The sequence below is a fragment of the Monodelphis domestica genome, chromosome 6 (assembly GCF_027887165.1).
Source record: "Monodelphis domestica isolate mMonDom1 chromosome 6, mMonDom1.pri, whole genome shotgun sequence".
In the NCBI taxonomy this organism is placed as follows: Eukaryota; Metazoa; Chordata; class Mammalia; order Didelphimorphia; family Didelphidae; genus Monodelphis; species Monodelphis domestica.
In genome coordinates, this window is record NC_077232.1 from 290,642,207 (window position 1) to 290,669,674 (window position 27,468).

Consider the following 27,468-nt stretch of genomic DNA (forward strand, 5'->3'; position numbering starts at 1 on the left):
CTTCTGGGGTCCTCTTTGGGATCAGGGCTTGTCCAGGCAGTCCAGTCCCTGGAGGTGCATTTCCTCCAGCTTCCCTAGGATTCAGCAGACCCCTCTGCTTCCTGGATCGCCTCCATGCTTTCCCTGGGTTTGCCGCGGTCAGCCCCAACCCCAAAAGAGCAGCTCCAGCCCCTCAGCCCGCCTCCGGCAAAGCAATCGGGCACTGCTGGAGGTCTGTCTGAGAGACTCGCCGCACACATACATGAATGCATGCACACGCAGGATCATGCGTGTGTGTGTGTGTGTGTGTGTGTGTGTGTGTGACGTGGGCAGGGGCAGCTCCCATCGCGGTGGTGCAGGGAGGAGCTCGTGCTGCTTTATTAGCGCCCCGCAGGTTGCAATGAGGGAGCAGACTACAGCTCCAAGAGCCACGAGAGTCGGCGGCGAGGGGCGCTCTCTTTCCTCAGCTCCCCCAACCCCCACCCCGCGCCTCCCGCCCCCGCCCCCGGGGCTGGCTGCCTCCCTCCCTCTGCCTCTTTCTCTCCCTCTTTTCTCTTCTTTCTCTTTTGCTAACGCCAGACCCAGGCGTCCTCGGCTCTGCCTGGAGGGACCAGGGCCGATTGAAAAACGCAGGGCAAAACCCAACTAAAACCCAACTGCTTAGGGCTATCGCTGAGAGCCGCCCCTCAGCCCTCTCCTCCTCCTTCCTGACCAGCCTCTCTTCTCTCTTTCTCTCTCACTCACTCACTCACTCACTCACTCACTCTCCTTTTTTCTCCTTCTTGCACACTGGGTTTAAGAGGAAAGGGGGGAGAGAAGCTGCAGAGGAGGAGGAGGGGGAGGGGTGGGGAAGGAGGCTGGGATAAAAGCTCAAATTTCATTTTCGGTGAAGGAAAGCACAGAAGAGCAAGTCTTTTTTTATTTTTTTATTTTTTTCCCTTTTTTAAAAAGGAAACTTTTTTGGGTTGTTGTTGTTGCTCCCCCTCCCCCCGCCCCCTTCTGGGGAGTTTTGCTTTGCCCAAGTAGTTGAAAAGTGAAATCGACTCGTGATGGTCCTCCTGTCACTTTGGTTGGTAGCAGCCGCTCTGATAGAGGTTAGGACTTCAGCTGATGGACAAGTAAGTGGAACGAACAAACAAACAAACTCAACTCTTCCTCCCCCTTTTCCACCCTCCAAGAGTTGATTTCTCCTCCCACTCTCAACTATCTTTTGCAGAAGCCAAAAGTGTTTTTATTTTTTTTAAAGACTGGATCAGAATGGATGGGGGTGTGTGTGTGTGTGTGTGTGTGTGTGTGTGTTAAAAACAATAGCTGCATGAAATTTCAGAAAATCTTCTTGGCCCAGGGCATAGATATGACTTGCCCCACTGTGCAGCAATCAGATGAATCTTTGGGGGCAAATTTCCATCTACCTTTTGGCAGTTCGGCATCCGCCTCGCCCCAAGTGTCAGCTCATGAATGAGAACCTGAAGGAAAGTTTCCCCAATCTCTTCCTTTTGCTTCCTTCGGTCCCGTCTGGCTGTCCCTGGATTTTCTCTTTCTTCTGTGGTTGCAATTGACCAGGATAGACCCAGCAGACAGTTAAACACGTGTCCACGGAGAATCGCTGCCCGGTTTGGGGTTTGACAGATGGGGAGGGGGCCTGGAAATGTTTCCTGACTTTTACACTTTCTTGCCCCACCACCCTACCCTGGTTCCCGTTTCCCTCTTCTCTCCTCCCTCTTCCACAGCCCCTTCCTCTACAGCTCTCTCTCGCCACCCCCCCTTTCAAAAAGCTAAGTTCTGTTTTCTGTCTATCTCTTTTCGCCCCTTCCCCCACTTTTTGGAGACTCAAGGTGAACACTGTAAACTTAGATGAGTCCTTGAGAACTCTAAATCGAAGGAAGGAGCTGCGTTTTATAAGTTAAATATGGACAGGAAGACTGTGGTTATGCACGCACGCAGGCTTTCTTTGCTGAGTATGCTTCTCGTCTCCGGTCTGCCTGCTTTGAGCCAAAGCTATAAGCTAGAGAAACTGATTTGTTGTGATTCTTTCTGCAGCTCAGGTCCCGGGAGTTCTGTCCTCTTTCAAGACAGATCTCAACCCCAGGGGCCTCCTGCAACCCTACGCCCTTCATCATCCAGCCTTTGTAATTTAAAGACTTCCTTTCCTGACCAAAATCTTCTGGCTTTTAATCCTTTAAACCTGGCCCAGCTTCAGTGATTTTCAAAATAGGACATTCAGTGTTCAGATGACTTAGTTGTGTCCATGAGTTGGTACTATATGTGTTGAGGTATGTATAAATATGCAGATAGACTAACAGGATTATTGACAGCATCACTGATGAATTAAGGCAGGAAAAACAAAACAAAAAAAACACTGCATTAGTGACTAGCTACTTTCTAAAAATCATTAATCGAAGGGAGGGAAAACCTTCAGGAAAAAATGTTCACTTGACAGGACCTCAAATAACTGTTTTTTCCCCTTTTTTTCCCCTCTTTCCCTTTTCAGGCGGGTAATGAAGGAGTGGTGCCAATAGGTAAGCATCCTTGATTATTTTCACACAGTAAAGTATCAAGTAAACTTGACAGGTTACTTTAGAAATGTTTCTGAGGGGTATCCTCAGATGTAGTTACTAACACCATTCATTAGTAACCTGATCTCCAGACTGAAGCTTTATCTGTACAGTTAAGGTGACAACTTTTCTTTTTTTGTTTATTCCCCACATTTCTTTTTTCTTTTCTGGTTAACAGGGAATTAAATTCTTAATTTCTTCTTGAAGAATTTATTCTCAAAATTATTTCATAGATATATATGTGGTATATATATTATACATATAGTGTGTGTACGTATTTGTTTCCTCATTGTTTTCATTATTAGATTGTGAGCCCTTGAGGGCAGGGACTGTCTTTGGCCCCCTTTTGTATCTTTAGCTTTTAGAATAGTGCCTGGGACATAATGGGTGCTTAATAGCTTAAAAATTGTTTATAGATTGACAGACCATTTACAGGATTCTAAAAATCTTAGTTATAAAAGTTTCATTCATTATTATGATATACTTCTAGAGTGAATAGTATCTATTATAATACACATATGTAACATAATCATAATAACTTATTACTAACATTCTTACCAACAGAAGAAAATACTCTTTAGTGCAACAAGTTAGATTCTTATTCATCGCCTTTCTGGAACTATTTCCTTGTAGTTATTTGGAGAAAAATTAACTCTTTAGGCAAAGAATTTGTCTCAGTGACATGACTAGAAATGGTATAGAGTCACCTTTAAAAGAAGTTGTACGCTGCGCTATGCATACATCCAACCATGCATGTGTGCGTATGATCACTGATGGGGAGAAAATCAATTCTAGCATTTTGTTACTATTAAGAATTAAGTCAGAATTCCATTTCCAAACTGGTAAGAGTTGATCCATCAGGTCTTTTATCTTGTGGGCAATGAAAGCAAGTCATAGATCTTGTGAAGTAGGAAGAAAAGAAAGTTTTTGTTTTTATTTTAGGAATGTGGTCTTTACAAATTTTGCTGTCATTGAGTTTTTTTCAGTTGTGTCTAACTCTTTGTGACCCTATTTGGGATTTTCTTGGCCAACATACTGGAACAATTTAATATGTCCTTTCTGTTGCTCAGTTTAGAGATGAGGAAACTGAGGCAAACAGGGTAAAGTGACTTGCCCAAGGTCACACAGCTATTGAGTGTCTGAGACCACATTTGATTTCAGAGAGAAGAGTTTTTCTGACTCTAAACCTGGTGATCTATCTTTTTCACTCATCTGCCTATCTGCCCAACTCTTTTCAAATAGTCATTGGTACTTTCTTTTTATCAGTAGCTCGTTCAGAAATCAGTACAGATTTTAGGTCTCTTCCACTTTTCAGTCTTAGGAACTTTCTAAAAGGGACTTTAACTAGCTGTAAAATCTATAATTGACTCAGCAGGGAACTCCTAGTGTGGGAATTCCCTGCCCACCAAATCACTCTCTGACTTGATAAATGAATCCAACAGAGCTGCCAGAGTGAAAACAGGTTCAAGTTTTGCTTCTAAAACATAATAACCACGTGGCCCTGGGTAAGACCCTAAAACTCTCAAGGCAACTCTTAAGTTGCTACAGTATCTGTGGAAGAAGTTCCTTAAAATGCTTAGTCGCAACTCTGGGACCAAATAGAATCATATAAAAATTTATTAAATGATATTCAGATTATAGCTAAATGGCTCCATGGATAGAGCACTGGACCTGATATCAAGAAGAACTGAGTTCAAATCCAGCCTCAGACACCAGCTGTGTGATTTTGGGAAGTCATTTAATCTGTTTACCTTAGTTTTGTTACCTGTAAAATGGGAACAAGATAGCACAGTGGATAGAGCACTGGACTTGGACTCAAGAAGACTAATCTTCATCAATTCAAGTCTGGCTTCAGACACTTCCTAACCATGTAGGCACTTTGATTGCCTGACAAAAGCAACCACTGGAGAAGGAAATGCAAACCACTACACTATCCTTGCCGAGAAAATCGCATGAATAGCTATGGTCCATAGGGTTGTGAAGAGTCAGACGTGACTGAAAGACAACAACAATTCCTTTTAGTATTCCAGTTATGCAGGTAGTGCAAGGGTTATCATTCTCACCTTATACATAAACCAACTGAGGAAACTCAATGCCTTGACTCCAAATCCAGCATACTTTCTATTACTGTATCATGTGACTTCTGCATCAGCTTGGGGGTTTAAAAGGAAGTTTTCTTCAATAACTATTGATTACTTTAAAAAATCTTCCATTCCTTGACTTATTTTAAGACTATCCATTCCTCTGAGAACATTTTTTCCACTTAAAAGTTCAACTTGTTTGAGATGAGACTGGTGCTATTTCCAAGCAGATTGCCCCAGTTTAGGGTATTGTCCAAATTTTTTACTACCATTATCAATAATGGATGGAGACCCTGGCCTAGGAAATGGGAAAATTTAGGGTTCAGGTCCCATCTCTGGCCCATATATATAGACTGAATAGCCCTAGGCAAATCTTTAAACGTTTTGTGATCGAGGCAGCTCTTTAACAAACTAGAAATTGCATTGGCAGAGAGAGTTTCCTCACCTTGAAGTTCCCTTTCATCACTGTAACCTTAGGACCAGATCATAAATCTACTATGAATAATTATTTTAAGAATTAGTATCCAAAGACTAAGTTGACTGTTTCCAGGGAAGGGATGAAGCAGTGAAACAGAGGACAGAAAAAGAACAAAAATTCATGTATGCATCAATAACTGTCTTAGATATTGATCCCATGTTATAAAATCTAGGTTTAGCTATTTCCAAATAAGTAAAGGGAACGAAGCCCCCTTTGGGGGTTTGAAGGTAGTGCTACGCTCTCTCTGATGCTAGTACTATTCTGTGTGAGATGTCATTTAAGATTTGGGTTTCAGTCATTTTTCTATTTTGGCAAACTTTATGTAGATTTTTTGATGGATCTTATAAAATGGATATATTAATATTTAGATAACTTTTCTTCCTTAAAAAGAATATATATCTTTCTTTTGTATAGTTATTTGAATGTGACACAGTGGATAGACCACTGGGCTGGGAGTCAAGAAGACATGAGTTAAAATCGCATCTCAGACATTTATTAGCTGTGTGACCTTTAACTTCTATTTCCTTCAGTTCTGTCACCTGTAAAATCAGAACAGCACTTATTTCCCATACCCTTTCTTCTTCTCTCATGATTTCCCTAGTCCTTCCCTCCCCTTCCTTCTCCCACCCCTCCCCTTTCCTTTCCCTTTCTCCTTCTCCCCCACTCCATCCCATAGAATGTGAACTCTTTGAAGGTAAGGATTGTTGTTTTGCCTTTTGAATTGGTTAGCACAGTGTAGGAGCTTAATAATTGGTTATTGGTAATAATGATGATGATGATGACTTGTTGGCTTCTCAGAGATGCCTTATATTTAATTGTCTTATGTGTATACTCTTCTAACATAGGAGATGAATGGAATTGCACAGGACTGATTCATTTAGAAACAATTGAATTTATTTTGTTATTGGCCATTTGACTTTTTCAAGTGTCTGTAGTAATGTAGACACTTAGTAAATGTTTGTTGATTGATTGCTGTAAACCGTAGTAGGTTGACTAGGGAAACAGTGGTTACAGATATCTGTCTGACCCATGTCAATGAGGAAGGGGGGCAAAGGTTCTAGCTTTCTCCTCATACTACCCATTGGAAAAATGTGGGTTTTTTTTTTTTTGGTCTTGAGGTTGAGTCTTGGTCAAATGACTCAGATTTCCAGTCTTGATCCATTTCTTCATCCCCACCTCCATCAGAGACAACATGCATGCCTGTGCGCTATGATGTGACTAGCCTAATCCCTCTTTTCCTCCAAAAATTCTTTAATTTCTGACTCATGAAATGGAATTTTAGGCTTCCTGGGGGGTAATTATGGGTACTCTTGCTGACTGTCATTATTGGGTAATGAAGATAAGTTTTGGTGACACACCAAGTTGGGGACATCCGAGAACGCTATAAAAACTCACAAATCTGCCAAAGAATCTCTTTGATTACTATCTTTTCTTTCTCAGGGACCACACTAGGGCTGCTGTAAATTATTTAGATGACAACATGGTCAAAATTGATTGTAGTGGTGGCCAGTTTCTTCCCCTCTCCCTCTCCCCTTGGGAATGAGACATACTGATTTTTTTCTATCTGAATTGAGTTTGTATATTCCTTTTCTTTTTTGTATCATTTATCATTATCCACTTGCCTTGACTCTCTTTTGATGATTTTCAAGCTTGCTTCATCAGGCAACAACATGATATAATAATAACAATAATAATGAGGATGATAATTAGCATTTATTGCTGAGACAGCTAGATGGTACAGTGGATAGAGTGCTGGGTTTGGAATCAGGAAGACATGAGTTCAAATCCAGACTCTGACACTTACTAGCTGCATAGTTCTGGGCAAGTCTTGTAATGTCTGTCTGCCTCAGTATCCTTCATTGTAAATAGAGATAATCATACCCTCATCTCCTAGTATTGTGGTGAGAATCAAATGAGATTTTTGTAAAATAACGTGCTTAATAAATGCTTGTTCCCTGCCCCCCTTAAGGCTTTAAGGTTTTTGAAGCTCTTTATATATGTTATCTCATTTGATCTTCATAACAACCCTGTGAGGTAGATATTAATATCATTCCCAGATGAGGAAACTGAGGCTGAGAGACTTGCCTCAGAGTCACAAAATGAGTAAGAGTCTTAGGTAGGTTTTAAAATCCATTCATCCTGATTCCAATGATATGTGATAAGCTGCATGTTCAGAATTATCTGCTTTCTCTGTCTGTCTCTCTCCCCCCCACCCCAGTTTTATTTCCCCCCAAAATGGGAGGCTGGCATTTTTCACAAGTGATTATTCAGAGGTGGGTCCAGTTTGTGGGGCATTTAAAGCCCTTCTTTTTAGTCCCTTGAACTGTCTATCTTCTATCATCCAACAAACTACTTTTAAGTGCCTGCTACTATACTTAAACAGCCCTGAACTTTGGGTCATTTCCCCAGGCATGGGAAATAAAATAATTGGATATTCAAATTGTCCAGTTCCATTTGCTAACAATTTGTGGTGCAGTGTTTGATGGACAGCAAAGTTGAAGTGTTGACTGAAAGACTACTTAAAAATGACCTGTGGATTTCGATCATTTATGCTGTTAGATTCCCTATAATCAAAGATAACTGAGCAAATATTTGCTAGGCTAATTTCTTACATGCTTTAAGTTTCTTAGCCAGAAGACGCACTATTTGTGTAGTGTATTATCGCCATGAACTTTCTTTTGCCTTTTTCATTGAAGTATTCCACCCCCATGCTTTGATGCACCCCAGCTTCTCTCTCTTCTGTGCCTCAAGTAACTATGGTAACCTAATCCTGGAATCCTAAGGCTGGAACAAACCCCCAAGGTCACTTAGTGCCTTTCCCTGCTTTTAGGCAGGGCTCATCATCCTTTTGACTAAGGGTAGCCAGCCCAAATTATCTTGAAAATCCATTAGGGGCAATTCTAGGTTGCCTGGTAAAATCATCAGTGGTTCAGATATGAAGAACTTGGCCATGCTCCTAGGAATGTGTGTGTTGCCAATGATGACCTGAATTTGGGACCCTAGCTTGGTTTCCCAAAGTAGAACGCCATCACCACCACTCCTGGAGAACCACCCTAAGTCCGGCCTTTCAGATAAAGGGGTCACTTTCCCCCTTTGGTGATATACTGTCTGCTGCATTATTATGGTAGCATAAACGTTTTGGCATTGGTTTTTTTTTTTTCAAAACCTTTTTCTGGCCTTGGCATACCGGGCTGATAAGTGGAGACTGTCACAGAGTCTGCAGATTTTCATTCTGTTCTTCCCTCCCCCTCCCGAAAGATGGGATCAATTAACCGCCGAGACTGATTTCTGTTTTCTGACTACCCATTAAATAAATATATGGAATTTTATTGCTACTAGAAGTTTCAACTCTCTCTTAAAATAGAACCTGTAGATTTATGTTTTGCAGAATTTATAAGTGGATAATGAATCTCTTGACTTAGTAACCTCAGTTGACAGATGTAATTAATTCAGTTTCATTTCCCAAATGCTTTCAGAGTATTTTGCTGACTTGCTGTAAGTTCTTGGGAAAGGCAGTCTAATGTTTTGTGGTAAAATTGCAGTCTATTGTTCATAAACATGATTATTGTGGGTTGAGGATAATGAGTATTTATAGAATTTGGCTCAGTTTGAGCTGCAATGTCAGCGAAGAAAAGGCTATAGGCCAATAGGAAATCATCTCTTTGACAGTCAGCTTCCAGTGGTAGGTTAACATCCATGGCCATGCCCTTTATATTTGAATATAAAAAGTAAAAGCAGGCTAGAGAGAAAGTGGAAACAGAGTACTGGTCTTGGAGTCAGAAGAGAAACTCCAGACACTAATAAGCATAAGCCACCTAAGTGCTGTGAGCCTCAGTTTCTTATCTGTGAGGAGAGAGTAATACCTGTTTGTTGTGAAGAAAGGGGTCCAGAAACATTCCAAAAATCTTAGTGTAGTTTTAAGCTTTCAGATGAGTTGTTTATTTTAATTGCCATCATCCACTGCTTTTTCATTTCCATTTTTTTGTTACCATTTACAAAGAAATGATCTAAGGGCAAATATTTTGCTGGGCAACTAAGTGGCTCAATGGATTGAGTGTTGGGTCTGGAGGCAAGAAGACTCATGTTCCCAAGTTCAAGTCCAGGCTCATCTGAGCCTGTATTAACTATGTGACCCTAGGCAAGTCACTCAACCTTGTTTACCTCAGTTTCATAATCTGTAAAATGAACTGGAAAAGGGAATGACAGTTTTGCCAAGAAATCCCAATCACAGAAAAGTGGATGTGTCTGAAACTGATCAATGTCTTGCTTATTGCTTGTTTGTATTTAACATTCTCCAGACTATTACTTAAGTGGATAAAATAAATTCTTTTTATCACTGAAATAAGAATATTTGGATATACAACTCATCTTGGATAGACTTTTGAAAGCATCTTTAGGATATATTCCTAATAAGCACCAGCTACTCTGCTAAGTACTTTACAATTATTTTATCCTCACAACATTGGAAGGTATATTCTATTAATATCCCCATCATACAGTTGAAGAAACTGAGGTAGACAGAGGTAAAGTGACTTGCCCAGAATCATACAGACAGAATGCATCTGAATGTGGATTTGAACCCAAACAGATCTCAATGACTCCAGATGTAGTGTTCTCTCCATTGAGTACTGTAGCTTCCTATGGTGGTGGACAAAGATCAAGGATGACAGAACTCATCCTGTCTTCACATCATTTGAATTTCTTAGGGTTCGTTTCTATGGTTTGAATGAGATTTCAGATAGAAGTCCTGGAACACATTGCTGTCCTTATATCAGTGTTCAGTAGACAATTGCTCAGGGGGATGGTATAACTACATTCTGATTACAAAGCTACAACACATAGAATGACAAGGATCTCTTTTTGTTCCTTTATGATTCCCATATGGCCTCTTAAACCAGATATCTATGGTTCAAAAACTTATAATTCCGTGTAGCTTGGAAACTGAGGGTTTGGGACAGGGATATCAATTCAATCTTAGATTTTTTGGGATTCAGTGTTATGTATGGGAGATTGATAGAGTCTGCTTGTTGTAGACTTCTTACAGTCATATAAACCAGATATTTTCTCAATTCCCTTTTAGGAGTTGCTTTCTTTACTTCGTGTCAAAAGTGTTGATTTTGTTCATTGTGCTACATTAGATATTTGGGTTGCCTTAACTCTCTTACTTAGATTTTCTTTTCTTTTTCTTTTTTTCCTTTTCTTTCTGATCTCCTTGGGAAACAGATCTAGTGATGATATTGCTGGATCTAAGTGTATACATAATTTTATAACTCTTTGGATGTAATTCTAAATTGCTCTTCAAAATGATTGGATTGGTTCATAGCTCCACTGGCAGTGTATTAATGTCCCCCTTTTTCCACATTCCTTCCATTTTTTACCTTGTATTATTATTATTTTTAAAACCCTTACCTACTATCTTAGAATCAATACTATGTATTGGTTCTAAGGCAGAAGAATGGTAAGGGCTAGGCAATGGGGGTCAAGTGACTTGGCAAGGGTCACACAGCTGGGAAGTGTCTGAGGTCAGATTTGGACCCAGGACCTCCCATCTCTAGGTCTGGCTCTCAATCCACTGAGCTACCCAGCTGTTCTCTACCTTGTATTATTATGCTCAGCTTTGTTGGGTATGGTGTTTTTGGTTATAAACACAGTTCTTTTGTTCTGTGAAACACTGTGTTCCATGTTCTGTGTTCTTTTAATGTTATAGCTGCTAAGTCTTGTGTAATTTTGATTGTAGCTCCAGAGTATTTAAATTGTTTTTCTTTTCTTATTGCTTATACTATTTGCATTTGTTTTTTTCCTTGACTGTCTGGAGTCTATAGAACTCAGTACTGATGCTCTTGTTCATTTTCATCTTTGCTTCTCTTTGAGGTGGTGATTGGTAGAATCTTTTAATTTCTATTTTATCCTCCAATTTTAGAATTTTGGGGCAGTTTTTATTGATAATTTCTTGAAGTATGGTGCCTAAAAACTATTTTTAGTCATAATTTTCTGGGAGTCCAACTGCTCTTATACTGTCTCTCCTTATTTTCCAGGTCATTTTTTGATAAGATGTTTCATGTTCTCATATTTTATTTCATTCTTTTGATTTTGCTTTATATTTCTTGTTGTCTTAGGAAATTGTTCGCTTCCTCTTGTCTAATTCTAGTTCTTAATAAATTATTTTCTTCTGTGAATTTCTGCATATTACTTTCATAATTTTCTTGATTTCCTTGCATTGTTCTTAGTTTTTTCCCCCCATTTCCCTCTCACCCTCTCTAATTTGGTTTTTGAAGTGTTTTTTAAGCTCTTCCAAAAGCTATTTTTGAGCTTGTGGCCATTTATTGTATTTTTTTTTTGTTGTTGCTTTTGAAGTAGCTATCTTAAATTCAAGTATCCTCTAAAATCTTTCCCCCTATAATAGCTATCAAAAGTTGTTATTTCTCCTTTGATTGATCATTGTTTTTAATTAAAATTTTAGTAGCCAGACCGGGAGACTTAATTATTGACTTTTTACTGGAATCCCAGGGTTCCTAATGTGGTTGGGATATTGCTGGTTCTCTTAGTTTTCAGGATTTTTTTGTATTTGTTTTTTTTTTCTTAAGGCCTATTTAGTTATTCTACCTTCTTTAGACCAGGATCTGATGTAATCTGGTGTCCCCCACTCAAGCCACAGTCTGTGATTGACCTCAGGTGCTCGAGCTAGAGCCTGTGGGCAATTTTTCTTCTGCAATGCATGCACAACAGTCCAACTCCCCCTATGGCAGCAACTAGCACTTCATTCTTCTGAGAGTGACTACAGTGGAAGGGGCCTCAGTCATTAGCAACCACACTCACTGGTGCATGCCCCTTACTCACTTTTCCTCTCTTATTGCCACAGCCTGGAACAGAACAGGCATCCAGTTCACGTTCCTGGAGTCCCCAAAATTTCTTGTCAGAGGCTTGATGTCTTGACCTTAGGGCTTGGTGCCTGTAGACTGTTTTGTATGTTCTTTTAGTCCCCAGCAGTAGATAATCAGGATCTCTAGAGCCACAGCCACAGCCTTCACAGTTGCTCCCAAGGTGATTCTAGTTGTATCCTCTAGGATGCAAGCTCTAGAGCTCAGCAAACAAGGTGAAGTTGCTGGTCCTTTCCTTTCCTTTCCTTTCCTTTCCTTTCCTTTCCTTTCCTTTCCTTTCCTTTCCTTTCCTTTCCTTTCCTTTCCTTTCCTTTCCTTTCCTTTCCTTTCCTTTCCTTTCCTTTCCTTTCCTTTCCTTTCCTTTCCTTTCCTTTCCTTTCCTTTCCTTTCCTTTCCTTTCCTTTCCTTCCACTTCTCTTATTTGATTTTAAAAATCCTTTTAGAACTTCTCTATTAATTCTTTTTGGGCTTGTGAGCAATTCATATTTTTCTTCAAGGCTTTGTATGTAGTGGTATTGAATTTGTTGTCTTCTTCTGAGTTTGTATTTTGGTCTTCCCTGTCATCAAAATAACATTCTATGTTGAGTTTCTTTTTTGTTGTTGTTATTGTTGTTTGCTTAATTTCCAGCTTTTCTTCCTTTCTTTTAATTAAAAAGACTGTTAAAGTTGGGCTCTGTAACTGTGATAAAGGGTTCCAAGCTTCAGCTTTTTTTTTCATACAACTGCCTTCAGGGCTAGCTCTGGGGATCTATCTGCTTTCAGTTATTTCAAGGTGGTATGATGTAAGGAGAAATGTGTTTAATACTCTCTCAGCCTGTGCTCTGGTCTGTGAGTAACCACAAGCACTATTTTCTGCCTTTAACTGCTCCCCTATGGCCACAAGCACTGGTGTGTACTAGTGCTCCTCCTCACCCAAAGACCACAACCCAGTACTATGATCTGGATCTGTGTATGAACTATGCAAAGGGACCCCTGTAATCTTCTGAGCAGTTTTCCAATCCCCATTACTATCTGTGGCTGAGAATTCCTTAAGCCATTGCTGCTGATTCATCTAGCTCTGAAGCCTATTTCCACAGTGGGACCTGTCTTGGCATGCTGCTTTGTATTCTGCTTCCACTCTCATGCAATAGATCTTTTTTACTGACCTTCCAAGTTGTTTTGGGCAAAAAAATTATTCTGCCCCATCTTTTTGTGTGTTATACTGCTCCAGAATTTGTTTTGAGGCATTATATCATAGTTTATTTGAGGGTAATTTGGAAGAGATCATGTGGGTCTGTATACCTGTTCTTCCATCTTGGCTTTGCCCATGACTTCTAAACATTTTATGCTTTTTGTAGTTATGCCAATGGGTTTTCCCTTTGTAGTACTCCTTTCTGGAATTTGTTATTTCTATATGGACATCTCGTAGATTTTCACCAGTGTTTTAGCTGATTTATCTATCTATGTATGCAGTTAGATGATCCACATTGAATACCGGGCCTGAAGTTAAGAAGGCTCATCTTCCTGAGTTCAGATCTGGCCTCAGATACTTCCTAACTATGTGACCCTGGGCAAGTCACCTAACCCTGTTTGCCTGATTTTCCTCATCTATAAAATGAACTGGAGAAAAAAATGGCAAACCACTCTCGTATCTTTGCCAAGAAAACCCTTAATGGAGTCATGAAGAGTTTGATACAACTGAACAGCAACATCTATCTATCTATTTATCTACCTAATAACTTACCTATCTACCTGCTTAAATTAAATACCCACCTTATTGAAATTGTCTATTAATTTTTTATATATGCTTTAGGATTTTCTAAGTAAATCATTATATTATCAACAAGTTGGAATTGCTTTATTCCTTCTTTGCCTATTTTTCTGTCTTTATTTCCATTATTTGATCTGTTTTCATTAATATTTATAGAACTTTGTCAAGTAGGAGATTGTCTGGGAGCATCTATACTTTGTTTTCTTGCACTTATTGAGAAAGCTTCCAGTATTTCTCTTGTGTATATAATGCTAACCTTTTGCCTTTAGATATATATTTTATCTTCGTAAAAATGTCTATGCTTTATAAGATTTTAAAAATATATAAATGACATTTCTACTTTGTCATAGTTTTTTTTTCAGTATTTCATAATTATTATAAGGCTTTGGACTCCCCTCCCCCATGTTAAACCAACCCTGCATCCTCAATTTATCTTTAATTTAATCATAATGAATGCTTTTTGGATAAACTGCTGAGTCTTTTTTGCCAGAATTTTATTTAATATTATTACATTGATATTGGTAATAATGGTCTATAGGAATGTTTCTTTGAAATATCCTTTCCTGGTCTATATATTAGGGCAATATTAATATAATAGAAAGCAATTTGGCAGTTTTGCTTTTTAATATTCTTTAGAATAATTTATGTGGATTAGATATAAATTGTCCTTAAAAATTGATAAAATTCTCCAGTGGATTCATCTAGACCAAGTTATTATTTATTCTCTGTTTCTATTCCCACCCAGCTTAGTCCTTCCTCTTTTTTCTTCCTATATTTCTCCACTCTCCCTCCTCATCTTTTTCTTTTTAAAAATTTTATTTAATTAATGAATTTTTATCAATTACATGTAATAAATTTCCACATGTTTTCTGAAGTTAAGTGATCCAAATTGTCTCCATACCTCCCTTCCCTCCCCCCTCTATTGAGCTGGAAAGCAATGCAATCTAGGTTATACATGGATTATCATGAAAAACATTTCCATATTGTTCATTTTTGTAAGTGAATAATCATATAAAATCAACAGCTCCAAACAAAAACCAAATCCTATGCTTTCATCTGCATTCCAACTCCAACAGTTGTGTGGAAAGGACTAGAGACTTAGATAATAGTTACAATAAGTAGGAAATAGATTAGGAGTGCGTCAAGTTAAACATAGCATAGATAATTAGTTATACATAGGAATAGACTTAAGTGGCATTTGCAGATAGTAAACTTTTTTTTTTAATTTTTAAAACATTATTTTATTTGGTCATTTTCATACATTGTTCATTGGTTGGAAACAGATCATTTTCTTTTCCTCCCCCACAACGCCCCCCACCCCCCACCCCACCAACCCCTTCCCTAGCTGACCCGTGATTCATCTGGGTATCACATGTGTCCTTGCTCTGAACCCATTTCCTTGTTGTTGGCATTTGCATAAGGGTGCTCATTTAGCATCTCTCCTTGATAATGTCCCCTCAACCTCTGTAGTCAAGCAGTTGCTTTTCCTCGATGTTTTTACTCCCTCAGTTTGTCCTCTGTTTTAAGATAGCTTTTTTTTTTTTCCCTTTTCTCGTAGATCACTGCAGGTTGTTCAGGGACATTGTAAAGCCATTACTGTAGAAGTCCATTACGTTTTCTTGTACCACAATGTGTCAGTCTCTGTGTACAATATTCTCCTGGTTCTGCTCCTGTCACTCTGCATCACTTCCTGGAGATTGTTCCAGTCTCCATGGAATTCCTCCACTTTATTATTCCTTTTAGAACAATAGTATTCCATCACCAACATGTACCACAATTTGCTCAGCCATTCCCCAATTGAAGGGCATCCCCTCATTTTCCAATTTTTGGCCACCACAAAGAGCGCAGCTATGAATATTCTTGTACAAGTCTTTTTCCTTATTATCTCTTTGGGGTACAAACCCAGCAGTGCTATGGCTGGATCAAAGGGCAGTCAATCTTTTAGCGCCCTTTGGGCATAGTTCCAAATTGCCCTCCAGAATGGTTGGATCAATTCACAACTCCACCAGCAATGCATTAATGTCCCTACTTTGCCACATCCCCTCCATCATTCATTACTTTCTTTTGCTGTCATATTGAACAATCTGCTAGGTGTGAGGTGATACCTCAAAGTTGTTTTGATTTGCATATCTCTGATTATAAGAGATCTAGAACACTTTTTCATGTGCTTATTAATAGTTTTGATTTCTTTAACTGAAAATTGCCTATTCATGTCCCTTGCCCATTTTTCAATTGGAGAATGGCTTGATTTTTTTTGTACAACTGGTTTAGCTCTTTATAGATTTGAGCAATTAGACCATTGTCAGAGGTTTTTGTTATGAAGATTGTTTCCCAATTTGTTGCTTTCTTTCTAATTTTAGTTACATTGGCTTTGTTTGTACAAAAACTTTTAAATTTGATGTAGTCAAATTTATTTATTTTGCATTTTGTGACTCTTTCTAAGTCTTGCTTGGTTCTAAAATCTTTCCCTTCCCAAAGGTCTGACATGTATACTATTCTGTGTTCACCTAATTTACTTATAGTTTCCTTCTTTGTGTTCAAGTCATTCACCCATTTTGAATTTATCTTGGTGTAGGATGTGAGGTGTTGATCCAAACCTAATCTCTCCCACACTGTCTTCCAATTTTCCCAGCAGTTTTTATCAAATACTGGATTTTTGTCCCAAAAGCTGGGGTCTTTGGGTTTGTCAGAGACTGTCTTACTGAGGTCATTTACCCCAAGTCTATTCCACTGATCCTCCTTTCTGTCTCTTAGCCAATACCAAATTGTTTTGATGACTGCTGCTTTGTAATATAGTTTGAGATCTGGGACTGCAAGGCCACCTTCCTTTGTATTTTTTTAAATTATTTCCCTGGATATCCTTGATCTTTTGTTCTTCCAAATGAACTTTGTTATGGTTTTCTCTAATTCAGTAAAATAGTTTTTTGGTAGTTCAATGGGTATGGCACTAAATAGATATATATGTTTGGGTAGGATCGTCATTTTTATTATGTTAGTTTGTCCCACCCATGAGCAATCAATGATTTTTCCAATTGTTTAGATCTAGTTTTAATTGTGTGGAGAATGTTTTGTAGTTGTGTTCATATAGTTCCTGTGTTTGTCTCGGCAGATAGATTCCTAAGTATTTTATATTGTCTGCATCTATTGAGATAACCATGTGGTTCTTGTTGGTTTGCTTGTTTATATGGTCAATTATGTGGATGGTTTTCCTAATATTGAACCATCCTTGCATTCCTGGTATGAATCCTATCTGATCGTAGTGGATAACCCTTGTGATGACTTGCTGGAGTCTTTTTGCTAGTATCCTATTTAAGATTTTTGGATCTATATTCATTAGGGAGATTGGCCTATAGTTTTCTTTCTCTGTTTTTAACCTGCCTGGCTTTGGGATCAATACCATGTTTGTTTTGTAAAAAGAATTTGGTAGAACCCTTCTTGGCTTATTCTGTCAAATAGTTTGTATAGTATTGGGGTTAGCTGTTCTTTGAATGTTTGATAGAATTCATTTGTGAATCAGTCTGGACCTGGGGATTTTTTCTTAGGGAATTCTTTGATAATTTGTTCAATTTCTTTTTCTGATATGAGGTTGTTTAGGTAATTTATTTCTTCTTCTTTAGTCTAGGCAATTTATATTTTTGTAAGTATTCATCCATATCACCTAGATTGCCATTTTGGTGGCCATATAATTGGGCATAGTAATTTTTAATGATTGCCTTGATTTCCTCTTCATTAGAGGTGAGGTCTCCCTTTTCATCTTGGATACTGTCAATTTGGTTTTTTTCTTTCCTTTTTTTAATTAGACTGACTAGTACTTTGTCAATTTTATTTGTTTTTTTCAAAGTACCAGCTTCTAGTCTTATTTATTAAATCAATAGTTCTTTGACTTTCAATTTTATTAATTTCTCTTTTGATTTTTAGGATCTCTAATTTAGTCTTCATCTGAGGGTTTTTGATTTGTTCACTTTCTAGTTTTTTTAATTTGCATGCCGAATTCATTGACCTCTGCCCTTCTTAATTTGTTTTTATATGAACTCAAGGATATAAATTTCCCTGAGTACTGTTTTGGCTGCATCCCATAGGTTTTGAAAGGATGTCTCACCATTGTCATTTTCTTCAATGAAGTTATTAATTGTTTCTACGATTTGTTCTTTAACTAGATGGTTTTGGAGAATCATATTGTTTAATTTCTAATTAATTTTTGATTTATCTATCCATGTACCCTTACTAATTATTATTTATATTGCATTGTGGTCTGAGAACATAGTTAGTAAACTTTTAATTGTTTATTATAAAGCGGATGCTGAAATTGTGTTTAATGGATATATATGTAGATAAGATACTCTGCAAATATTAATACATATGTATAAATAGGAAAATTATTTGCTTTAGTTAACTTAGCACAAGTAAATAGTATTAGCACTAAGATTCAAATTTCTTGTAATGGTTTTGTTGAAACATTTATTGTACTGAATTTATTGTAAAACCCTAAAACTACCCTTACCCAAACTTTCCTGCATAGAATTCCTTAGAGTAGATTTAGTAAAGTCTTAACTATAATATAAATAAGTGACCTTGGGAAGGTCACAACAAAAAAAGGGGACGATTGTGGAAAGGAAACAAGATTGACAGTTGGTGGGGGAAGGGTCAACTGGAAGTAGCAGTTGTGTCTTGTGACTAGCACTTCCTTCCTGCTGGGCATCTCTTCTTCCTTCCTGTTGTGGGAGGTGGGAGGAAGCTTGGCTTCCCAGTCTGGATTAGGAGCTTCTACTTGGTTCAGTCCGAAGATTCAAGCCCAACCAGCTCTGAAGGTCAGACTTTCTTGTTGCTTTCTGTCTACTGCTAAGATTCTGAAATTGACAAAACTAGTGCAGAGGATGGGAGTGGGAGAAACGCTCCACCAACCTGTGAGGCCTGGCCTTAGCTCCAAAGCTGAGGAAGACTCCAACCTTATTTAGGGACATCCTTTGCCCCTCTTTTCTGATACCTCTGAAATCCAAACTGGTTATTAAACTTTATCTTATTTTAATTCACAGTCAGGTAAGTGGACTATCTTTTCTGGGGCATAGAGGGAGCTGAACATCAGTTCAGTCATTTCAATGACAAACAGTCCTTATCAGACCCCTCCTGTTTCCTCTCATCATGGGGCATTTCCCTCCTTTGCCTCACCGAGCAATATTCCCTCTCTTCCCTCAACTCCTCCATACCCTGCTACAAACCTTCCTTCTCCCCTGTTCTTCCCCATCTTTCCTCAAATAAATATAACAGTTCTTTCTCTGGAGGTGGATAGCATTCTTTGTCATATGTTCCTCAGAATTGTCTTGGATTATTGTATTACTGAGAGTAGGTAAGTATTGCAGTTGATCATTCCATAATATTACTGTTCCTGTGTATAATATTCTCCTTGTTTCACTTATTTTACTCTGCATCAGCCCATGTTAGACACAGTAGTATTTCATCACCGCCATATTCCACAATTTGTTCAGCTGTTCCCCAATTAATGGACATTCCCTCAATTTCCAATTCTTTGCTACCACAAAAAGAGCAACTATAAATAATTTTGTACAAGTAGGTCCTTTCCATTTAAAAAAAATCTCTTTGGGATATAGACCTAGCAGTGGTCTTACTGGATCAAAAGGTATGTGTTGTCTTCAGCCCTTTGAGCATAATTCTAGCCCTTTGTGCATAATTCCAAATTGCCCTCTAGAATAGTTGGATCAGTTCACAACTCTACCAGCACTGCATTAGTGCAGTGCCCCAATTTTGCCACATCCCCACCAATATTTATCACTTTCCTTTACTGTCATATTGGCCAGTCTGATAGGTGTGAGGTGGTACCACAGAGTTGTTTCAATTTACATTTCTTTCATCAAGAGGGATGTAAAACATTATTTCATATGACTATCGATAACTTTGGTTTCTTCATCTGAAAATTGCCTATTCATATTATTTGATCATTGACATGTGGGGAAAGACTTGCATTCTTATAAATTTGACTTAATTCTCTATGTATTTGAGAAATGAGACTTTTGTCAGAGAAATTTGTTATAAATTTTTCTACCCAGTTGTTTCCCTTCTAATCTTTGTTTCTAATCTTTTGTTTATACAAAACCTTTTAAAATTAATATAGTAAAAATTGTTCATTTTACATCTTTTAATGTTCTTTATCTCTTGCTTGGTCATAAATTCTTCACTATAGATCTGACATGCAAACCTATTTTGTTTCCTTAAGTTACATATAATTCCACCCTTTATGTCTAAATCATATACTCATTTTGACCTTATCTTGGTATAAGGTGTGAGATATTGGTCTGGACTGTAAGGGGAAATTTTTGGGTTGTGACTTAATCTAAATTTAACTGGTCGCCAGGGAAAATCCCAAATAAAATATCTAAGACAGTTTGGAAATTTTATGGTGGTTTAATTAATATAGAGGGAAGGAATTAAGAAGAAGAGAAGGGGAGAGGGTATAGGATTTCTCCCACCTGGCCTGTGCCAGAGTTCAAAGACCTCAGCCACGAGGTCTTTTCAGAAGATTAGAGGCTTTCCTAAGAGGATAGTATTTTGGAAGGCAAAGGAGAAAAGAATCAGCCTAAACTCCAAGAGAGCTCAGAGAAAAACACCTCACCTGAACTATACTACTAAGCCTTCCCCAGTAGTGTATCAAGGACTCTCACTGCCAAATTCGGACAATAGCTTCTGCCAGGCCAAGGTGCTCAGCACGCTGCTGCCAGAGCCACCTCTCCATGAAAAGAGGCCAAGAAAGGAAGTGACACGAAATATATAGACCATTTTTACATCATTTTCCTGTGTCTCATGGATACCAATGGTAGCTTAAGCTTGACTTAGGACAGCCCAGGGGTCTGTCAGTTTTTTTCTGATTTGACATGTCTGTTGTAGGCCAGTGTTCTCAATACTTAATCCTTAAGTAGGGGTGTAGACATTCCTGTTTTGTTAGATTAAGCAGGGTGGAGTAAATCTAAAGTTCACAGTACCTAATTTTTGCCACACTGTTTTTGAATTTTCCATCAATCTATGTCAAATATTGAATTCTTATCCCCAAAGTTGGGATCTTTGGGATCAAACACTGTCTTACTGAGCTCATTTACCTCCAATCTATTCTACCGATCCTCCCTTCTGTCTCTTAGCCAGTACCATATTGTTTTGATGACCATTGCTTTATAGTACAGTTTAAGATCTGGTACTACTAGGCCACCTTCCTTCACTTTTTTTTTCATTAATTCCCTTGGTATTCTTGACCTTTTGTTCTTCCAGATGAATTTTGTAGTTTGATTGGTATGGCACTGAATAAACAAATTAATTTAGAAAGGATTGTCATTTTTATTATGATAGCTGAACTTTGAGCAATTAATGTGTCTTCAATTTAGAACTAACTTTATTTGTGTGAAGTGTTTTGAGATTGTGTTCATATAATTCTGGTTTTTGTCTTGGCAAATAGATTCCCAAGTATTTTCTGTTGCCTAGAGTGATTTTAAATGAAACCTTGTTCTAACTCTTTCTGCTGTATTTCATTGGAAATATATAGAAATATTTATGATTTTGTGAATTAATTTTATATACTGTAACTTTGCTAAAGTTATTATTTCAACTAGTTTTTTAGTTGATTATCTAAGTAGAATTTCTTTTTCTTCTCTTATTTCTAAAGCTAACATTTCTAGTACAGTATTAAATAATGGTGGCATCCTTGCTTCACTCCTGATCTTTATTGCAGATGATACTTGCTGATGGTTTTAAATGGATACTACTCATTTTAAGGAAAGGCCCATTTATTCCCAAGCTTTCTAGTGTTTTTTTAATAGGAATGGGTATTGTATTTTGTTGAAGGCTTTTTCAGCATCTATTGAAATAATCATTTGATTTCTATTAGTAAGCTGAATTTCTGGTAAATAGATGAATCAATCATCAGAGGAAAAATATATCCCAAAGGACATTTAATATTAATATGGGATCATTTTCTATGGTTACTTTAAGCATTTAATTTGCCATAGTAAGGTTATTTGGGTAAGTGATTTTTCCCTCCATGCTCATAACATTTCCCATCAAATGCAGTGTTATTGTATTTCATAGGGTATGGTAAAGAAGGAAAAGGTAGGTGATCTGCTATTCAAGAATACCTAGTGCATGTGCGCACACACACACTCTACACGTAATGTTCCCGTCTCATCTGTACCCGATTTACAACTTTCCACCCTACATAACCCATATGATAAATATAAATGGACTAGGGGAATGAGGAAATGGAGGCGATTGTGCCACATTAAAAATTGAGTACCTTGCTTGATATGCTGACCTATACATTTCTTAGTGCTGTTTTTGAATTGAGAGCATACTACATCTGATAATGGTCTGAAAGGTGGCATAGGTTATGTGAACTTGATTACATTGTAATGGTTTTAATGGATTTTATGGGTTCTGTTTGTGGATTCTTATTGTCCCAATGAAGTGATACTTATTTTGGAGGTGGACATGGATAATGTATCCCCAATTAAGATGCAAAGCCCCCATTTCAGTTATTATTGAGGACTTTTTTTCTGGCATCAATCTATCTTTGTCCAGATATGAGTTACTTGCCTTATGCTAAGTACTGGTTGTCCCGTGTTGATGATGATGGATAATTATAGGCGATCAATTCTTCACCAGTTCACATATTAGAGGTTATACTCTTGGTCTTGATCTTGTAGACTAAAACAATGGAGAGAAATACTGAGGAGAGAGTCTATTGGAACAGATATGGTTTACTGAAAGGAGTCTTCTCTACTTTGCTAGTTCCCTTTAGGGAAGCTTGTGACTCAAGGAATGGAGGAATGGCAGCAGATAGAAGAGATAAGAATGGTGAGGAAATCTTGGGTCAGGCTAGAACCTGAGCCATTAATATTGGGAAAGCTTTAATTGAGCAATAGAATTCCTGGGCCAAGTAGAGAAGTTTCAGGAGCTTGAAGAACAGTTAGGACAGGGCTACAATATGGAGTGTCAACCTGAACCTCATTCTTCATAATTACCATGAGCTATGTGGATTGTGCAGACCTTAGTGGAGCATGTTCTCTGCTGAAGCTAAGTGCTTCTATCTTGGTGGTAGAGATGGTAGAGAGGAAGGTAGTCTGGAGAGAAGACAATGGAGAGTCCTGTGGAGGTGGACCTTTAAGTTTTAGGTAATGTTCCACCTTCTACAAGAAGTCATTTCTAATTCCCCTTAATGCTAATGCTTTTTCTCAGTTGACTATTTCCAATTCATCTTGTCTATATATTGTAAAGAATTCTTTGTATGTGGCTTTCCCTATTAGACTATAAAGTCTATAGACCATCTTTAGAGGGAAGTATTTTTGCTTTTTATTATATCTCCATTTCTTAGCATAGTTCCTGGCACATAGTAGGTATTTCATAAATACTTGTTGGCTTTACTTGATCAAGACCTCCTTCAAAGAAGAAGGAAGAATTGTTTTGTGTGTTTTTGGAATCTAAGAAAAGCCTTTTGGCATTTCCCCTCCTCTCAGGTTAAACAAACCAGCCTTATATTTCTTAACTCAGATGCTTGCATGGAAATTGAGGGTCCTTTTCTTCTGGTTGTGGTAACCTTAGTTAGACACAGGCAGAATTCTGATATTCTTGAGAGAAACCCTGGGTAGCAATTTCATTAAACTTCTACTGTGTGCCAGGCAGAATGCTAAGGACTGGGGCAACAAATAAGAAAAAGCAAGGTAATGCCTACCCTCGAGGAAGATACAGGGAGAAGCCAATGCACAATGTAGTCCAAAAAGAGTCTGGGCTGTTGGTTAAATCAATCTGTTTTTTTTTAAACCCTTACCTTCCATCTTGGAGTTAATACTAAGTATTGGTTGCAAGGCAGAAGAGCTGTAAGAGCTAGGCAATGAGGGTTAGGTGACTTGCCCGTTCACAAAGCTAGAAAGGGTCTGAGGTCAGATTTGAACCCAGCACATCCTATCTCTAGGCATGGATCTCTACCCACTGAGCCACCCAGATGCCCCCTAAATCAATCTTAACCCATGGTCTTGAACATGGAGAGATAGTGCCCAGAAACATAGTGTCTGAACTAAAAACACCTGAATTTAAGCTCTGCCTCAGATTCACACTCATTCAGTGACCCAGGATAAGTCACTTGAACCCAAAGATGCAAGCCAAAGATGATACGTTTCAGAAATGTGGTTGCCCTGTATTGGTAGAGGGAGTTTCCTCATTTAAGAGCATTTTACATCTTTGAAATCCCAGGGCTGGACCCTCTTCTTATTCTTGTCCATAGCCACATTTACTTATTTCAGCCTGAAAGGTTTCTTCTAATTTGCTTGTGAGCCTGCTAATTGGTAAGTGTCTGAGTGAATATTACTGGTTGGAAAGTGTGCGATAAGGATTAACTCTTGTTAATTTATTTTATATAGAGCCAAGGACAGGCCATGGACCAGTGAATATTTCTGATGGTCCTGAGCAGTTCTGATTCCAAATGCTTCTTTGAAAATGTGCTCCCAGAGCTGAGATGAGCACATTCACATTCTTGCCTCCCAGTTTGATTTTTTTTAAAAGTTCTCTTCTACACTCATCAGCACGGCCAACCACATGAAAACAAACGGAACAAAGTGAAAACCCCCACAATATTTTCCTTCAAAATGCTCTCCCCATTTAGAGGTTCTCCTCTTACCTGATTTTATTCACTAAAAGAATGTGCTGCTCTTTCCTAAATGGCCTTCTTGACCACAAACATTGGGCAATTCGAGTTGATTTTCAAAGCCAGATTAAAAAAAAATGAGAAGAATTTAAAGATCACAGCTATTTGTTTCCTCTTTCCTAATAATGAGCAAAAATTAACTTGTGCCTTCGAATAGCTAAACAAAGATTCTTTGGAATTAAAACAAAGGTTTGCAGCTGGGATCGAAAGCCCATGAACATATTTCTTGGGATGAAATGATAAGGGTTTAGAGACATAATAGGCCAAAGAGTTTGGCTGACTGAAAAATTTCTGCACATGCCACAATTAATTTTACTTGCTTTTAAGAAAAGATGTTTTCTCTTTTATCTCCATCTTTATGGATCAGGAAGGCCCTTCTGTTTGGCAAATTCCTTTAGACGATTGCTTAAGACCATCCCCCAGTGTGATTTTTCCTGCTGGCTCTTGTCATTGCTGATGGCAGTGTCACTTGAAAACTGAAAAATATTTTTCATGTCTTCTTTAACTATAATGAAATTATTTTTGAGGTCAGATTGTCACATGTTTAGAGTGTATATATATGTTTGCAAAGGAAATGCCTTTATAGATAGCCTTTTATGCTAATGTGTCACAGTGTGGCAAGATGGATAAAGAGGTAGACTTGAAACCACAAAGACCTGAGTTCAGGTGTTACCTTTGACATATATGGACTCTCTGATTCTGAGCAAGTCACTTAAAGTTGTGAGTCTTCTCCTTACATGTTCTTTGTGATCTAGTGACACTGGCTTCCTTTTTGTTCCTTGTACAAGACACTCTGTATCACAATTCCATAGTCCATTGACTGTCCAGTTCCCCTTGTCTAGAATTTGCTCCCTCCTCATCTCTGCCTTAGAGAAGAAAATGGTAAACCACTCCAGTATTTTTGCCAAGAAAACCCCACATGGGGAGAGGAAGAGTCAGACATGAATGAAAAATGACTGAACAACAACTCTGCCCCCCTGGCTTTCCTGTCTTCCTTGAATTCCTAGATAAAATCTGAATCTGCTACAGGAAGCCTTTCCAGCTCTCCCTTAATACAAGTGCCATCCCCCTATTGATTGTCTCCAATTTATCCTGTATATAGGTTGTTTGCTTGTTATCTCCCCCATCAGACTGTATGAGTACCTTGAGGACGTGGACTTATGGTTGCCATTTTTTGGTATCACTAGCACTTAGCCCAATGCCCGGCACATAGCAGACACTTATAAATGTTTGTTGACTGAATGGCAGTTGACTTAAGCTCTCAGTGGTCCATGAAATTTTCTAACTATTGCAAAGTACTTGTAAGGGTAGGTTCCAAGTTGAGTCAACATATACTTGAGTGACATCAGCACAAAGGATGAAGAGAATGGAATAGATGATTCTGGTGCAAGATATGAAAGAAACTAATGGCTTGTAGACTCAACAGAAGACCTGGGCAGAGTGCTTATTGGTGCCAGACATGGTGAGCACTGAATAACATCAAATTGAATTATTTAGACTTTAAAAACAGTGGAAATGAAATGTTTTTCAAAGAATAAAGTGGCCAGCCTCTCAAAGGGCAAAGGAGAGATGCATGGTGGGTATGAGTACTTGGTAGCACATTACTAATTGGGAGTATGCAGGAGTGGTCAAATGAGAGATGGCATCAGAGAGTCATTTGTCTAGACCGACTTTCCTTTTTAGTGTAGACAAACACAAAACACTCATATTTCTAGAGCAAACTCCCTAGCATTTTAGGTTGGTTCCCCTATTGTAAATTTATGAGAGAACATGGACAGAATGATAAGATGTAAATGGGTTTCAATCTGCCTGATGGGAGGGAATTACTGACAGAGTGAAGATCACAGATCCATTTAAGTTCTAAAATATGTCTGGGCAGTTTGGACTTCCAGTTCAAGATGGCCCTGATCTCTTTGTAACACAGTCTGGTTCAGTGAAAGGAGCAGTGAACTGAGAGCCCGGAGGCCTATGTTTGAATATGGACTCTGGTACTTAATGTCCAAATGACTTTTTTTTTAAGTTTCACCACTCTGGGTCTCCTCTTTCTAATCTAAAATGAAGATAATACTCATACTGCATAACTTGGAGGGTTCTCGTGAGGGAAACAATTTATCTGCTGTAATGAATTATAGAAATATGAATTATTACTTTGCTATGAAAGTATTTTAGTATGTGATAATGATTTAGTTACATTTTAGACAGATATAGCTTTAGATGTCTTCAGGACATCTAATTCGAAATGTCCAATAGAGAACTGATAATTTGGGATTGAATCTCAGAGAATATATATATATATATATATATATATATATATATATATATATATGTATATGTATATACCATCTAGCGGCCCCTATATATGTATAGGGGCCACTAGATGGTACAATGGATAGAGCATAAGGCTCAGAATCAAGAAGACTCACCTTCCTAAATTGAATCCAGCATCAGATGATGCCTAGCTATATGACCTTGGGCAATTCACTTAACTCTGTTTGCTTCAATTTCCTCATCTGTAAAATGAACTGCACAATGACATGGCAAAGCACTCCAGTTTCTCTGCCAAGAAAACCTCCAATAGTGATCATGAAGAGTAGATCCAACTAAAACAACTGAACAACAACAACATATTATGTATATACCGGTGTGTGCATGCACACTTGGGAAATACTGAAGGTCATGACATTTATATATTGCCTACTATGTGCTAGACACTATGCCAAGGTCTTTACAAATATTATTTTTAAACACACACACACATATATTTATATATACATATATATATATATATATATGCCATGCATGTGTTTCTTTCTTTGTGTGTGTGTGTCTCTCTCTCTCTCTCTCTCAAATATCTGCATCAAGATGATAGTTAAACCCATGGGAGCTGAAGAAATTCCAAGTAAACAGGAAGCTCATATACAGTAAGGCTGAGAAGGTGCAATTTGCTCTCTTAGGGTATTAGTATTTTAACAGGGGGCACAAGCTTTCTTTGGTTTAAGCTAAAGGAATTAATTTTGAATTGTGGAATTTAGGTCATCAAGAGGAAGATTGGGG

General features: G+C 38.1%; 1 protein-coding gene across 1 annotated transcript in view; it reads left to right on the top strand.

Moving 5' to 3' along the window:
* Positions 1 to 388: 388 nt before the first annotated feature.
* ADAMTS3 (ADAM metallopeptidase with thrombospondin type 1 motif 3) overlaps positions 389 to 27,468 on the top strand; it is a 289,879-nt gene continuing 262,799 nt past the window's right edge. Inside the window, exons 1-2 of the mRNA XM_001374936.4 lie at positions 389 to 1,097; positions 2,471 to 2,498. Of these exons, the coding sequence (XP_001374973.1) occupies positions 1,029 to 1,097; positions 2,471 to 2,498 (97 nt within the window). The 5' untranslated portion in view covers positions 389 to 1,028. The remainder of the gene's footprint in view (positions 1,098 to 2,470; positions 2,499 to 27,468) is intronic.